A 17816-nucleotide genomic window follows, 5' to 3' on the forward strand; every position below is an offset into this window, starting at 1 on the left:
TTCCTTTAATTTATGGGCTAATGCAAATAAAGAATACCAATCGCAACTACAAAAAGTCAACAACGATCAATATATCAAAGTGAAATTAAATTATTAATATCATAGCAAGGAGTATAACAATCAATTTCACTCACTTCACTAAAATTTAGAAAACAAATTTGATAAATTCTTATATTTTTATTTTAATTAGAATTAACTATTTTGTGATTAATCACAATGATTGATATGATATAAGTTACATTAAAAAAAACATTGCAAACACTAATAAAACTCAAAAAAATAAATTAAAACTTAAAAACTTAAAACCCGCCTATATTCATCTTAATTTTGGATCCACCAAGCATCTAGAGAATCTCTTTTCACTCTAAAAAAGGTTTGCATCTCAAGGAATTTGATCCCTCTTAACACTTCATAGATTCATATCAAAGGATTCAATCTCTTTGGACACTTGATAAATTTAAAATTAAGATGAATCTAAATTGATTAATAATAATAAAAAAATTTCTAACCTCTTCACACTCAAAAATATAAAATAAAATAAATAATTATTTGAAATTAAATTTTAAATTACTTATCTAACACTCTTACAAAAAAGTCAAACTTGTAATTTTCCGACACTAATACTGATATTGAAATATAATATTTTCATTTAATATAAATATTTGTATATTCTAATAAAAAAATATCTTATATATTCTAATAAGAAAATTATCATCTAATATATCATTTAGTAAATAATTGATGGTTTAATATAAATATTTACATATTCTAATAAAAAAATTTATCATATAATATATCATTCATGGCCATGACTTAGCCAATGCGGCCTTTAGCTTGATAGATGATATTTACCATTTGGGATGTTTTGGATTTACTTGCAAACACCTCTTTGGATAAAACTAAATTACGGGCTATACATAAAATAAAATTATTTAAAAGATTAAATATATCACTTATAAACTTACTCCTGCTTCGAATACTAATATCGATATGGATATTGAAATATAGTTTTTTCTCATTTAATATAAATATTTACATATCTTAATAAAAAAATTATTATTTAATATATTATATTTAAATATAAATTATTTTTAAAAATTTAGATAAATTTAATTTTTTGGTTGATCAAAAGGATTTTCATTAGATGGTCAAAATTTTACAAAAGGAGTTTTCATGATTGTCTACTCTTCTAGCCTCACTCCTACAGATTTGTTGATCATAAGAGAAATTTCTGCAGTTATCCATATGCCATAAACCAAAAAAGTTTACAAAAAAAACCATGTAGGCTCCAAAATACATTTAGAATGTAAACAAAACCCACAGTCATCAAAATTTTTCAAGGGGGTCTCTACCCATTGGAGGTGAGTCGGGAGGTTGTCCATGCACATGAAATTCCAGGTGCTCGATTCTGGCCTCGAGTCTTTCCAAACGAGCATGGAGACGACGCTAGTTCCTTTTGAGAGACGCGAGGTGATCCAACTGGTCCCATTGGGTCTGATGAATATCCTCCATGAAGCCCAAAGCCTCAACCTATTGTTCCTGCATCTGTCTCCCCATGTCCACAAGCAAAGCCATAATTTTGTTAACTTGTCTTTCAATGAAATCAAGGGTTAGAGGAGCTACTATTGATGAGGATGCTGACAGAACCTCCTGTGCCAACTCTCCCTCCTGCAACTCATTAACAAGGTCGTTTGGAATGGCACCACGGGGTCGAGCATCACGTCCAACCATACCGCCTAAGTGAGCCCCTGCACATTGAACTTGCCGACGCTGCATAGATAACCAAGCAACCAAAGCAAACCCGTAAGACGTCACAAATCATTAGCACCACCAAATACCAGAAGGAGTAATACCCTCCACCAACCCGAAACAACACGAAATGTCTCCTTCCAACATAAGCTTTGCACTAGACCACAATCAGGTCCTCAATTCCGCCAGAACCCACCTCTAGTTTCTAAGGATCGCTTGCACTAGAATTATGCACAAGCAACGACCCACAACCAACCCAACCCAACAACATGAAACACCAACACCACTAGTGTGTAGAGAGGGGCCTCCAGACCACACAATCGAGATAATGCAGATAGCCGCAACCCCACACCACCGTCACCCTCTAGTTTCGACTACGCCCCAACTCTATAAAAGGCAGCCACCACACGAGGGAACTTCAAACCCCAGGCAACACATAGAGACCTGCACCCGACCGATGCCGTCCAACTAAGAGCCACAACATAAATTGACCCGAACTCTCCCACCAACCGAGGTATTGAGAAGATTATCTATCCCAACTTATCCAGAAATGATAGACCAACATCGAGCAAGGGCAGGAGATTTGGCCCTCCTATTTTCAAACTTGAACCACCGAAGGTAAGTGAAGCACACGTCGTCCTGAGTCAGCAACACCTGCGAGAACACAACACAAATCTAAAGAAACCGACTTCCAACTAGTGGAGTGCCCAAACACCCTATAACTACATAGGCCCACGTAGCTTTCTCCAAACCCAAAACCAGGACAAAAACAACATAAATGAGGGAGCCCGCTTACCTCTCAATTATGCCGCGAAACCTCCACGTATAGACACAACCACTCAGACAACAACTCTCTTGCTGGTCCCGGGTCCCAGGTCCAAAACCACAACAAATGTCCACAACTCCCCAAAGCGCCCCTGCACCATGCAAATTTAACCCCCACGCTAAGCCATTGCTTCTCCAATGCCTCCTGGAGACTAGTTTGGGCACACTTAATTACTCCCGGAACTGAACCGACATCTCCCATCCAACGATAAAAGACCGTTACCTTTCCCCGTTGCAAAGTTAGCCAGCGAAGAGCCACCACCTAAACGCTTTCAGAGTACCACTCACCCATGCTCCAAATATCACGTCTAGTCATTGGAATCATGGCACATTAACTGCAATGGGAACGACCACCAAACACATACACATCTTGATTATTGTACTCCGTCACTTCACCGAGAATAAATAAATTCATTTTAATTTACAACTCTTTTTGTTTTTATGACATCCCACCTATCCAAAATTAAAAAACTTAGAGAATACAAATTATATATAACAGCCAATCCAAAATTAAAACAACTTTCTAATAAAAACACATCAATATTTATTATTCTAAATTATGTATATATATATCCCACTCTATCCAAAAATAAAAAAAATTTATACTCGGAAGAAAACATCAATATTCACCAATCTTATTCTAAATTATTTTTAAAAAATTATATAAATTTATTTTAATTTATATTTTTTTTTACATCCCACCCCATCCAAAATTAAAAGAACTTTATACTTCGAGAAAAACATCAGTATTCAACAATCTTCTTCTAAATTAATTTTAAAAAATTATATAAAAGTACAGTGTTTGTAATGTTGGACTAAGGTAATCATCACAATTAGAACCACATTCAACTAACCGTAACTTTCTCTTTATATATATATTTTTATATCCCACCTACCCCGAAATAAAAGATTTTTCTCCTCTTAAGGAAAACATCAATATTCACCAATGTTGTTCTAAATTATTTTTAAAAAATTATATAAATTTATTTTAATTTATAATTTTCTTTTTACATCTCACTCTATCTAAAATTAAAAAAACTTTTACTTCAAGAAAAACATCAAGTATTCACCAATGTTCTTATAAATTATTTAAAAAAAATATATAGAAGTACAGTAATGTATGTGTAATGTAAGGTAATCATCACAATTAGAACCACATTCAACTAACCTTAACTTTCTCTTTCAGCAGTTTCCCATAGCATTATGGTTTAGGGTTTTGTTTTGAAGGAGGGTTTATAATATGTTCAACGACTCAAAGCTACCTGGTCTTTTGCAGCGCTAGGCTTTTGTTTTGTTTCTTTCATCGGTTTTTAAAAAGTAGCGGAGTATAGTCGAAAGGCAAAATTGCCATTGTAGTGCTTTGAACCATATTTCTGCATCGATTATAATATAAACAGCTGGATTTTCACTAGTATTCATGACATTTTTTGGCTTTGAAAATTCCCGTTAGTTGCCTGCTTGCAAGCCAAACTCTAGATACAACCTGAAAGAATCTCCCGGTCTCCAGCTTTTTCCTGCACCTATCAGGCTGAAGCTCAGGAAATCTATATGTTAATTAAGTGAAGGTTGAATCTGAAGCGGTTGCCCTCTTGAACTCACCCACTGGTCCACTGAAGAGGGCTTTAAAGCCTGAACTGAATTTTGCACAGCAGCAACGAACTCTGGACTCGACAGCTTGAGGTTTGAACTATATGAATTCGGTGTTTAACTTGTTTCTAATTAGAAACATATATTGTCTGATTGCTTTATTGTCCCATTAGGCTGTAATCATGCTATCTAGCTTGTGTGTCTGGGCACTCAGCAAGGATGAGGAGTACACTAAAGAAGTTTTGATTTCTATTTTCAAATTGTTTTGTCTTTGCAGATTTACGTTATCTAGTTTTCAATTATGTCGTCGTTAAGAAATGCTGTAAAGCGGCGGGCTCACAAGGAACGTGCTCAACCGTATGTATTTCTTCTTTCTTTGATTTTTCAGTCTCAGTTATTTCTTTTGGAAAAGGTAATACAATAATAGGATTGTTTTGGCATATTTCTTTGAAAACTTTGAAAACCTAGGAATATAAATCATGAAGAAAAAAACAGACTATTAGCATTTTGTTCATGCAGGGCTGCAAGGAGTAAATTTGGGTTACTAGAGAAACACAAGGACTATGTACTCAGGGCTCGTGATTACCACGAGAAACAGAAAAACATCCAGGTATGCCATGAAAAATTCTTAATATATTGTTTTTCGATAAATTATTTTTGGGTTGAAATTGTTTCTCATAATGTTTGCAAACTGGAAAAGCTGCATCTAGGACTACCCATAATCTTCTTTTTGTGAAATGGCATGGATCCGGAATGGCATCTCTCATTTATGATACAGTTGTCTGTGCAATTTATATATATCGGCATGCGTTTGCTGATGCGTGTTCATATGTTACTTTGTTAGTATGCTTTTCTTCACTGTCTTTACTTCTGATGGTTTGGATTGTTGTTGATAATGTAGAGGCTTCAAGAGAAAGCAGCATCTAGAAACCCCGATGAATTTTATTTCAAGATGATCAACACTAAGACTGTTGATGGAGTGCACCGTCCAAAGTAAGGAAATATTTCATTCTTTCTTGCTTTACTTGCAACGAAGTTTAAGATGTTAAAAGTTAATTATTTTTTGTTGCTTAGGAGTCGTGCAAAGCAATATTCCAACGAGGAACTGTTATTAATGAAGACCCAGGACATTCAGTATGTGCTTCAAAAAGCACAGAGTGAAAAGAAGGTACAAACATTACTAAGTACATTGCACAATGTGAAGGCGGATGGTATTTTTATATTTTTTTGCAATATTTTAATGGGTTTATTATGAATGATACAGAAAGTAGAGCGACTTCAGTCTTCACTTCATTGCATTGGTTGCCCTCCTTCAAACAAACACACTTATTTTGCCGAAGACAGGTATTATTAGCATGCCAATTTTGTTCAGTAAGCCATAATACCTTTAGTTGTCAAATGTGTGATCACAGATATGGCAAAAGCAAATGCATGCATCAACATTAATTTCTCTTTAGATTCTCTTTGCTATTAAATTCAGTTAATCGTATTGAATTTTGTGCTTTTGTTTGGCAATGGAATAATAGAGGTAATCCTGGGGTGAGCCCTAGAGCAGGGATCCACTCCACTCCTACCACTGAATCTCATGTAAAGCATGGAGACTAGTACTTTGGATCAAAGGAAATAACCTTTGGCAGTAGGCCCTCTTGGAATTCACATGCCTGCTAGTCCTTGGAAGTCTATCCCAGCCTTGTCAGTCAGAGTCTCCTCAAATATCTATCAGAAGGAGGACATCCTGCTGGGGGAGGTTGGGGGAAGAAATTTGAGTCCTATCTGCTCTGACATCTAAATGAAATCTAAGTCTCTGGCTGTTGTTTTCTACTGAAACTTGTTTGGACAACAGGGAAGAAAGCATTGATGCCGTTGGACAAATCTGGTTTTAGACTCCTAGCTTGACAAGTCACAGTTCCTCCCACCAGAAGCATCATCCCACTCAAATTAATTTATATATACTTTGTGGTAGTGAGACCTCCAAGACCTATCTTATGCCTCATAAAGGAAAGAACTATATGTAGTAGAATATCTTCTCCTTTAGAATATATGGTTTTTGATCCTTATCTAGCATCAAGTCACCTTGCAGAATTCAGGAGACCTAACCCCTTGTCCTCATTTATTCACGAGCCTGAAGGGGAATCACCCAATTCCTCCAAGAGAAACAGGGTGTCCTCTGATTACGACAAGGAGGGACATTCTTTCAAAACTTGTCTTCTTCATCTTCAAAAAATTGAAGATGTTACCGAGCAAACAATTAACAACAATAACATCTTTGAAGACATGGTTAGTACTTCTAATATTGCACATTTAGTTGTGCGGTTTGCTTTATAAGTTTATGGTCTTGAATTTCTTCACTTGAATGGATTGTAGATTTTGGGACATCTAGACAGATGACAAAGCACAAACACCTTCTCACCGACTATCGGTGATGACTCAACTCTCCTTATATTTGGTTGTGGCATTGTATAGTGATGTTCTCTGTGTTCGTGGAGTTGGATCAAATCTTCTATCTATTTATCATGTCACACACTCCAATAAAAAGGTCCAATTTTGGCCGAATAGATGGGATGTTAAAGACATATAGGACGTGGTCAAACTTGTTGCTTCTTGATGTTTTTGATGAAGTGAAATGCATGTTCAAGTTTGAAAAGTCTTCTTCATCTTAAGCTTAGAATAATTTCACTACAATGGAGGTTAATTTTGATGATGACAATAAACTATGGTCCTTTCGTCTAGGTCACATCCATTATGAATCCTTGAGACATGAGTTGTCTTAGCCTCACTAAGAGTCTTCCATAGATCAACCCTCCTAGGGGTGTTTTTGATGGATGTGTGATGGCTAAACATCATTGAGACTCAAGCCCTTCCAAAGGACAACTCAAGGTGTGCCTCTAAGTCCTTGGGTTAGTTCACGATGATATTTATGTTCTCATTGTCATTTGTCTTGGGAGAGCCTAGTACTTCCTCTTTTTGTTGATTGTCCTCGATTTCAATGGGTCTACACCATTAAATTGAAGGTTGATGTGTTTGGCAAATCCAACAATTCAAAACTCTTTGAAGCTCAACACAAACAACCAATCAGGTATCCTCAGATTAATGGGGAATGCGAGTATATTGGTAATGCTTTCCATTGGTTTCACCGCTCATGGCATTTCTATGGTCCCATTGACCCTACTTTGTGGTCATCTATTGGAAACTAATATATTTATCTTTTACTTAGTTGGATCGTCTCTCTCCTTTCTGATATTCCTTGGATGCTCTTGGTCACCTTCTACCTACTAGACAAGAGTTGAACAAGATCATCAGGGAGGACATCTACAGGCAGTTCGTCCAGGTCACTTGGGTCAATCATCTGGGATGGTTGCGCCTAAAGATGGCCTTCTACACTGAGCACTTCTTGGAGTTGAGAGATGGGCTCATTACTCGACCCCAATATATGTTTCGCCACTGGATGCATGCTCTTCGCATTCCTCTAGGCCAGTTCAGAGTGGGTTCTCAGAGACTTTGGGTAGGGACGGACCACCAGATTGATAGACCAGATAGAATCTGCTAGGTATGTCATTTACAGGAAGTAGAGATTGAGGTGCACTTCATTTTTGGATGCCCTATCTACTACGAGATCAGAGGAAGGTTCCATTGCTTGTTCAGAGACTCTCAAACCCTCGCAAACTTTTTCAGGTATCCCGATCAGAGATGTTTGGCCCTATATATGCAGGAAGCTCTCAAGTTCCTAGCGCATATTCTTCAGCCTCCCATCAGACCCGACCCCACACAAAGGATCACGACATTTTTCAGGGTACTACCTTTAGACAGGGGCACAAAGAGAACGATTGATACCCTTTCATACCCAAACTCTAGACCAGTGAGGATCCGTGGAACCTCACCTTGTCACACGAGACCTCAGCAGCGAAATTGTCTCAAATCCGTCCCTGGGAGATGGACTAGGTCCTCCAGACCTCAACGGTGTGCAAACTCCCCCAGACAATGGGTTAGTGGACAGTCCGCACCTCCCACTGGCCCTTCATCAGGGCAACAAACTTTTTGGAATTTTTTTCAATGTTCTTCAGTGAGTCTCAGATGTTGCGAGAGATGGGTCTGATCCTTAGACCCATTAGCCCCTGGATCTTCTCCGTCAGGGCATTCCATACATTTTATCTTCTATGTTCTTGCATTGTACCTTTTATATTCATGCATTGTATTTTTTAGAGGAAACTGTTTGGTTCTCCCGCATTTTATGGACATCATTGTACTCAACAATCCCTTTGACCTACTTTGTGGTCATTAGTTGGACACAAATATAATTATCTCGAGCAAAATAGAGTGGCCGAGCATAAGAATAGGGCATCATGGAAATGGCCTGCTATATGCTTCATTCTTAGAATATAAAATTGTCTTTTGGGGGAAGGCCATTCTTTGTACAACATGCATCATCAATCATTCCCCTATACGTGGCCACTAGTATTACTCTTTACGAGTGTTGCATAGGTAGAAGCCTTCCGTCTTGCACTTTTGTATCCTTCTATTTTTATGTATCTAGAGAAATCAACTACTGGGCTAGGCTCGTACTTTTGTGACCAACAATTTCACAACCTTAGCAGCCTCAAACCAAAAATCTCACCCCCCCATCGATGCATACAACCCAACGTAGTGCATCCCCTTCTCTGCACCCATAGTCCATCAGGCTGTGCCATTACACTTCTAGAGTTTCCGACTTGGATTGGCCAAGGATGTCATAGAGCCTTGTGGCTTCAAGGAGTTCCAGCTGCCCTTGGGGGTATCCACATCCACTCTAGACCAACAGGGACACTTGTCCCTCCATGGCTCTGACATTTTCCAAGGTAGCCCAAGGAGAATTGCACTCGTACCTTGACCCACGTATGGCCCTCGGGTACAAGAGCTAGGGGTCTTTCTGTTCTCTCCAAAACTAGCACCACAGTGACCCCTTGGTAGTTCCTGATGGAAATGAAGGCTGAATGATAATTCACGCCCCGCCCCGTACCCTTTACCTTTTATTTATGGCTTAGGATAATAATATATTATAATATTATCCCATAAAGTTACTTTAAGAAAATTATAACAGTAATAGTAATTTGGCTTTGGAAGTTGGAACCATATCTTGGTTTGACCACCTTACCTTTTCCTTTTTGTGGAGTCCGATGCTCGAGCCCTCCATATTCTTTTTGTCCATTGGTCTGCAGTTGTGGTGTTATTTTATTAATTCAGCATGTTTACATGTTATATTTGTTAGGCTCGTTGGCCTTTAAACACATAAACGTTACTGTATACTGGCCTGTAGGCCTCGGCAGAACCTGGCTCACCAGCGTAATTATCATGTACTGGCTCACCATTCTAGGTATCATATGTACATATACATTTACAATTTTGGGGACCAATCGGGGGCATTATATTCCCCTCCCCCTTATGTATGCACTGTTTTCAGTTGACAGTGCATCTAGATATGGTTACAGTGAAAAGTTACAAACAGCTGCAACAACTACTGCTGCATGCTCCTTATCAGTGCATCATCAGACTCTATGGTTTTGAAGAGTAACTCAAACCATTCTGCAGCACTCTCACCTGCATATTGTGCTGCAGGGAGCAGATTCATCAGCAAGTTGAGGAGTCTAGATCATCTTGCTGAACTCTGAGCACACAGGACACCAATTAAGCCACATATTTCTGAGCCTGTAGACTGGAAACATGCACTGAAAACTAACTCAAATACCCAAGGACTCTGTTCAAATGCTGAGAATTCATTGGCAATAGACATCTTAAAAGCCTTTTTTTTTTCCATTTAAGAACATACTTGAGGCATGAATGCATTGTTCTTCACGTTCTTCTCAATTTGAAGCTTTTGCATTTTCATTCCTTTCTAATCTCATATCACATTCCATATGCTCATTCAAATGTGCTACTTGATCTCTTAGTGAATCTGTAAAGCCTTCGTCAATCTATACTTGTTTGTCCCAAAACTGTTCCTTGCCAATCCTGTCTTTGATTAACTTCATTCTGCTTAGCTTGTAGTTCCCCTCCACTCAAGATGAAGTTGGACATGTTATGATTTGTTTCTTCTACTACCAAAGCCTTCATTTTATATTTGTCTTCTGACTTGGAAACTTGCTCTTCTGCACTAGCAGCTCTTGTTAAAGCCTCCAAAGCCTTGAGCACAAGATTTACAAGCTTTGGAGCTTCAGCGTGATCCAGGTCAATTACCTGGGGGTGTTAGCCAGAGCTTGAACTATCCCTGCATCAATATTTGTGAAATTCCCCATCCTTGAGAAGCTCTACATGCTTTCCAGCTAAGTTGGCATGCTGCTTTGGATGACTTTTGTTCTGTTTTAGAGGGATTTTCTTGCTTTTTACTCGCTGCCCCAAATAACTATCCTTCCACCAAAATCCTCCTCCACCATCTGTCAAACTGTCTCCAAGAATAATCCTCAGTGCTGGACTTTCAGGCATATCATTGAAGTGGCCATTTGTTCTCATTAAATTCACAGCAGTTAACTATTATTAAACTGATTTGTAGCTGGCTGTAGCATGCAGTTTGATGACAAAAATACTTTTCCCAATGGTCAAATGCTGGACATTTTCTTGCTGAACTGAAGCTATATACAACTTTCACATACAAGAAACTGCTAAATGTTCATTCCCTGTAGCTGCCGTTTCACTGTTTTCTCTACAGGAAACTGCCAGCTTTCCTGATCATGACTTCGCCCATAAATTTGTTGATTCCGCTCATAGCTGTACACTGGTCTCTGTAAGTTTTAACTGCTATTTCCAGAATTAATGTGTGAGATATGCTGTTGTCATCACTTAACTTTCCAACATCTTCTATGCTACCACTCTTTGTGCTAAAACATAACCTTAAACATAACCACGTGAGTATCTCTGAGGGTATCTCCCATGCCTTACTTGGATAAGAAGATCAAGTTAATTCTTAAAGCCATGCATACAAAAAGTATGTGAAGCATTGACTCAGCTTTTATGCGCATTGACTTAGCATGGGAGTCTTGCTTCTAAGGTGACTTGGTCATGTACAGGTGGCCATGCCTAGTTATCTGTTTGAATTCTCATGCCACTTTGGTAAGTTTGACCTCAGCCTTTAAATTGTGAAACTAACATGTGAAAGTCAACATGTCCATCAGCAGAGAATGACAAGGTGAACTAGTGTTATGGTCTTCCAATATTTTGCTACCTCATATCAAAGGGGAAAACTCATCTTCCTGCTTGACATTGACTTGACTCCTCGCTTTATCTTACATGGATAGTTGCCATGCCACTACATTTGTACTTAATTGCATTATTCAGACACACAAATGGATTTCTTGCATATAGATTCAAAAATAAGATCATAAAATCTTGCTAAAACCATTTGTAACTTCCCACAAAGAACCCCAAATGAAAACAAGCTTGAACCTTAGAAATTATCCACCACCAAAATATCCAACAAGAGATAACAATTCCTAAGCCAGGCTAACAACTAAGTGCAGTCTATGCATCAACAAGAGAAACATGTTAATTGATCTGAGAGGCTCATTCTACAGCCCAGTATGATGTTTAACGCTGTCTGTCCATCACCAAAGTTGAAATTTTGCTCATCTCGGTCAAAATAAAAAAATTTAAAAAATCTAAAAATAGAAAAATAAATAACTATACAAAATATTTATATAGTTATTTTATTTATTTATTTATTTTTAGATTTTTAATTTTAATTTTAATTTTTAATTTTTATTTTGACCGAGATGAGCAAAATTTCAACTTTGATGATGGACGGACAGCGTTACACATCATACTGGGCTGTAGCATGAGCCTGTCGGCTCAATAATGTCGACTCATAAAAAAATTGCATGTGAAGACATTGTATCCCTCTCGGCTATAATGTTAGATCCGTATTTAAGATGGATCCTATGCTGGTATACTAACAGTTGAATTTACAGTCTTGAGTGATTTCATTGCAACCAGACACTGTGACACCTATTCAGCACAGTTGTGTGCCTCTGTTATAGTAATTTGGTGGACAACATCACACCAAAAGATTCAGACTACGATGCAGTCTACTACCCACCTAATTCAATTCAAGGAACTGGTGTGCTCCCCACCCAATAAGTAATTAAGGTCATGTGATTATTGAGGAAAGTCATTCGAGTGTATTGACCTAAACTTTCGAGTGATCTATCGAGTAACCTATCGAAGGAGTGACCTAACCTTGTGTACGGAAGGAAAATGATGGTGAGAATGATCCCCTAGAGTCTCTATCTCCTGATCAGGTTGGAAGGGTGGCTACCTTGCAGCATAGTTCAGTAAGCGATCTTCAACAAAAGCAGCTATTTCAACAAGGACTGTTAGAGGCCTCTTCAACATCAATGAAGTCATTAGGTCAAGCTTGACAACCAACTATGGGTGACTGGAAAGGGAACGTTTATCAGGGACTACAAAATCTGAAGGATATATATTATCTAGAGAGAAGAATTATTTACGGCTACCTTGCAGCATAATTCAGTAAGCGGATCTTCAACAAAAGCAGCTATTTCAACAAGGACTGTTAGAGGCCTCTTCAACATCAATGAAGTCATTAGGTCAAGCTTGACAACCATGGGTGACTGGAAAGAGAACGTTTATCAGGGACTACAAAATCTGAAGGATATATATTATCTAGAGAGAAAATAACTATTTACAAAGCTTTCAGCAAAATGTCAACAGCCTATGCAACCTGCTCATGCTTTTTAATGCAAGAACAAGATGTTTTGGTTTCAAATTTCAATCAACTTCTGAAAACTCTTTACCTTCCCCTTGCCTGTCTTAACAACACTCTCATCTGTATCCTTTAGGCCAGAACCTATTCTGTGGTACCATCTTCTAACAGAGACATTTCCAGATTTCCTCGTATGAGAACTATTGTGAAAACTTACCTTTTCAATAATGGAATTGTTATCCTTGAGTGTTACCAAACTATTTTGATGGCCACTGCATTTCCATGATTCCTGGAAGACATATGAAAAACATCCAATACTGCATAAGGATGCCCCTCAAAGGATCTATTTTCTGTTTACCATGTAAATGCATCATTATCAACAGTATACAAAGTGAATTTCAATATTTTATTCGTGGAGATGGGGAATATCAGATGTTGCTTGAATACCATTTGTAAACCTTCTCCTAGTTTTTTCACAACCAGAACTTTCCAATATGTGGAATTGAATCTTGATTTTGATATTTTGAAGTGATAGCAATTATTCATCATGGTCATCATCGCCAGCAAAATGCAATTTATTCACTAGATCATAACTCGACTGAAACATTCTTACAGTACTCTTGTTTGGGGTGATTTTTTTAATCTCTAATAAATCTTAGTACCATATCAATATCTCTTTACTAAAAAGATAACCATCCATTAATGGTTCAATTTTTGAGTATGATGAGAAAAATGGCTCCAGCGATTAGCTAAGCAGTATGTCATGACTTGGCATCTTAAACAATACTTTGAAGCAGTACTAAAATTTATACTATATAGTATAAAACTCATATTGAGGTGGTGTGTGGATTATAACAGGATTTGTCATGTACCCATCCTTAACCACAGTAATTACTTTTTTATTTTTTGCTAACAATCTACCCACTTTTTGTCGGAGTTGTCTATAATGCGACTTTTTGGAGATTCCGGTGACGGAATCCGGCGGAAGAAATTGAGGTTAAGTCTTGATTTGTTGCAGTTAAAATGGTTTTTTAACTGCATATTTGGATTCAGCACCCTAGAAAACCCCTGGGACGCTTTCATTGTGCAGAAACTAGCTATCAAACTTGCCATTCCAATAAATTCCTGCCGGATTTCGACCGGGAAAACCCGCCAGAAAGACTTTCAAAAAGTCGCGTTATAGACAACTGCCTTTTTCTCTCTTAAAAGGGAATCTCACATCAATGAGAGCTCTCAAACCACCTGAAAACATTCCTGCAGATTCATTAATTTGTAGAGGACCAACCCAACAATCATTGCACTCAACAAAACCATATTTCATTGAGATACTCTGTAAAGCAGTTGTCATGCATTCCCCATGTTACTGCATTTCATACACATGTAAACAAGAGGATTCATAGGAAAAAAACATTTGAATCAAATCCAGATTTGATGACATGACTATGAATCCTTTTTTTCAAGTTCCCAACTCACAGACCACCACATGAAGAATAGCAGAATTATTCATTGCACCTGGGACTAGCATGCTAACTTCTTTTTTGACTTAGTTATTGTTATAGATGTTTCCCTTGCATTCCTTGCTTAAGTATATCTGACGATCAGCTGTATTTTTAACAGAAATAATTTGAACTGTACCTTGATCCTCCAATTCAACTCTGTTATAACTTATGATAACTCCTATTTTGTTGTATTTCTCAGAAGTAACATTGTTAACCTTGCATTGAGGTTGTACAACAGAATCTTTGCAAAAAGGTCTAGACCAGTTGTTATTTTCCACTCAAGATGTCCCCATTTCTATTCATCCTAATTTTTTGTGTATATTGGGGAAATTGGCAATTATCACTGTCCTCTAAAGGTAATGCCGCTGAGGAATACCCATCAACAGCTTCAATTGTATCTACCTGGTTGTCAAGAGATATATCTTGCATATGCAGCTTTAGGAATGAATGCTTTGTTGGGTTGTGTATTGTGTAGGGATTGAAATTTAACCAAAGAGGTTGAGGATTCTTTTGATTACCTCATTGCAGGGAAAAAAAATTATCAACTTTGGTCCCCTCCATCTGGTTTTCCAACAGATGATTTCTTTCTCAATAAATAACTGCTCATATTCCATGATCTTATCTAGCTTTTACTTCAACCCAAGCACTTACCCTGGAGCATTTGGCGAGTTTTATTGATAAAACATTTCGCTCAAATAACTTCTCTTTCTACTGCCTCAAGCAAGGCCAATTTCCTCCTCAACTTTCCCATTAAAATTGCAAGCATAGTTTCTTTTGTATCAATATCATGCTTCAATTCATAATAGGCTGCCTTTGTTGGAATTTCCACACACCCTAGGTCTAGTCTATGCCCTAGCTAGGAACACAAACACACTAGAGATGCCCAAGTTCCAACAATAAAGTACTTTGAGCAGTGCAATATAACAACAATGAGATAAAATAACAATACACAATATTTTATGGCCCAAAACACATTCCTTATTAGTCCTTCAATAAGAAAACCTTAGGCCTCCCGCACTGGGGATGATGGCCCCTTACAAACCCTAGTACAATGCTAATATACAAATGTGTCCTTTGACCAATACAACTAGGGTTGAGGCCTAGTTCATCAGGCCCTCATCTGCCTAAAAACAAATACACCTACAACTATCAAGTCACATAATCAATGTTGATAATATCGGTATCGGCAAAATATTGGCGAGGGTCCAGAAAACATTTATCAACAATATTGGCGAAAATATCTTTTTTTTTCTCGATAACACTGATCTATTTATATTACAAAAAGTCAAAAATATTACAAAAATTACATCTGGGCCAAAGCCCTGTACCTTCAGAGAAGATATCAGTCATTGCTACCTTGCATAGAAGAGCGACACGTAGCATACAGTAATCGACATGGTGGATTCATTACATGACACGGTGAGTATCGAAACTGACACGATGGATGCATTACTGGACAAGGTGAACACAAATCGACACGCTGTGTATGGAAAACGACATGGTGAACATGTTGAACGACGCGTGGGCTGAGACTATGGTGATATGGACCGAAATTACAGACATAAACTCCATAATAGATATACAAAATCATGAAAATGAAAAGGTCAGAGAAATTCATTCCTTGCTGCCCAGACTTGGCGACTGCTGAGTTAATCGTCATCCGTGGTGTGAGGTTCATCAGATGCTGGACCCTTGAGCTTTTCCGCTGCATCCTTACCCTGGCACGAGCTCCTTTGAGCAGGTTCCTTACCCTGGCACGAGCTTCTTTGAACAGGTTCGCTGGGGCCAGCTTCATCCGTCTGAACCGGACGCGTGAAGTCTACAGTGGGAGTCTCCATGTCGACCCGCGGGACAGTCACCGTATCCAAGCGCCCACGAGCACTGCTACAATGCTCCACAGTAACCGACACTATCAGAGTGTTATTAGCAAAAGCACAGGGAATTCTATAACGAATGGCCGGATGTTCCGAGTGACCACACTCCGGAATGCCCCAATTGCCTCTAGCATTGCGGCCTGGAGGCCTGTTTTGCTCAGAGGTAATTTCAACTGAGGACGTTGGAGAAATCTCAGGCCTCTGAGAGGCAGAATGCCCTCTAGCCATTCCTCTGCGACTGCTCATCCTGAGCCTCTCCCTTGGCATTTGGCGATGGCTTCCCTCACCTACAATTCCTCCAGAAACCTTGTTCCAAGCAATAACCCACTCAAACGGCCTGGTATGCGGCAGAGAGGTCAGGGAGGCAACCTTAATAGCTCCCATGCTCCTCGGATATTGCAGCGCATTGAATGGCGCCTGCAACCTCCTGTACATTCCCCCGTCGTTCCCCTGCTCCAGACTAGACAGCCTAACTACATTCCTCTCCTCGCAAAACATTGCGAATTTGCTGATTGCATCGCCTTCCGGCGAATTTAAGGAGCCTGCTCCTTGGCTTGGCGTGGCTTGTCCGGGCTGACAGAGGCCCATGTGACAAGCCACATGCCTCATAACTGTTCTAACACGCGGCATGGACAGTGATGTCACCCGCATCCGGGAAATATTGGCGAAAATATCGGCAAGCATAAAAAATCATTTTTTTTTCATATTTTTAAACATAGCTGATATTTTCAAAATATGGCGATATTTTTTAAACATGGATGATCGACAAAGTTTTTCCCTCCGGCCTCACTCCAAAACTATGGTGGAATTTATCGTCAAGGTTTTAGGTGAGTCCTAATGTTTTAGTCGAGTCTTTTGTAAAAAGTGATTTGGGAATAATTTAAGTTAATTGGCTAAATTATTTTATTACAAATCACTTGGTTTACTAGATCATATTGAGTCACAGAGTTGGGTAATAAATTGAGGGTTTATAACGCACTCCCCTTTGAAGGCTGAAATATAATTATCTTATGTAAATAATATTTTAGCACCATGGCTAAAATATTTGAGGGTGGAAAAAATTATTAATTCTCTCATGTGTCAATTAATTAAAATTTTTGGCAAAAATAAATTAAAATCCTGAGCCAAAAACTTAATTAATTAAAATCAAAATTAAAATTCTAGAGAAATTAAATTTTCCAAGAGGAAAAAATCGTGGGTCTTACAGAAATTAATTTTTGGAGGTCCCCCACCAAGGGATTATTGGAAATTTCAAGAAAAATTGGACCTTTGGGCTTTGGTGGTTAAGTCAAAGTCAAATTTTTGAGAAAATTAGCTCAAGGTAATTAATTTTGAGCTATAATAAAAAATGGTTTTTATGAGAAATTCGAAAATTCCTCGAAAATAAAGATTTTTGACAATGGAGATTAAAAGATGATCAACGGTCGAGATTATTTTGACGGGGATCAAGCCAACTAGACATTTGGAGAATTATGAGTCATTTGCTTCTCAAGTTACAATTTTTTTTGAGAAAGCTCTAAGTCAAGCTCTGCTACTGTAATATTTTTATGGAATTAATAGAAAAAACTTTGGGGTTTATTCATGATGGTGTTCCTC

At 38.2% G+C, this 17816-nt stretch overlaps 1 protein-coding gene across 2 annotated transcripts in view; it reads left to right on the forward strand.

The window, feature by feature from the left end:
- The first annotated feature begins 3771 nt into the window (after positions 1-3771).
- Positions 3772-17816, forward strand: part of LOC149216720 (putative U3 small nucleolar RNA-associated protein 11) — an 87791-nt gene continuing 73746 nt past the window's right edge. Inside the window, exons 1-6 of one of the 2 annotated variants that reach the window (XM_089392828.1) lie at positions 3772-4254; positions 4439-4518; positions 4681-4771; positions 5063-5154; positions 5236-5329; positions 5426-5505. In XM_089392828.1, the coding sequence (XP_089248954.1) occupies positions 4463-4518; positions 4681-4771; positions 5063-5154; positions 5236-5329; positions 5426-5505 (413 nt within the window). In that variant the 5' untranslated portion in view covers positions 3772-4254; positions 4439-4462. The remainder of the gene's footprint in view (positions 4255-4438; positions 4519-4680; positions 4772-5062; positions 5155-5235; positions 5330-5425; positions 5506-17816) is intronic. The other variant, XM_089392827.1, reaches the window with a different exon arrangement.

This window comes from Pinus tabuliformis, chromosome 1_1 (assembly GCF_031772625.1).
Source record: "Pinus tabuliformis cultivar Carrire ecotype Pingquan chromosome 1_1, CPIR1, whole genome shotgun sequence".
In the NCBI taxonomy this organism is placed as follows: Eukaryota; Viridiplantae; Streptophyta; class Pinopsida; order Pinales; family Pinaceae; genus Pinus; species Pinus tabuliformis.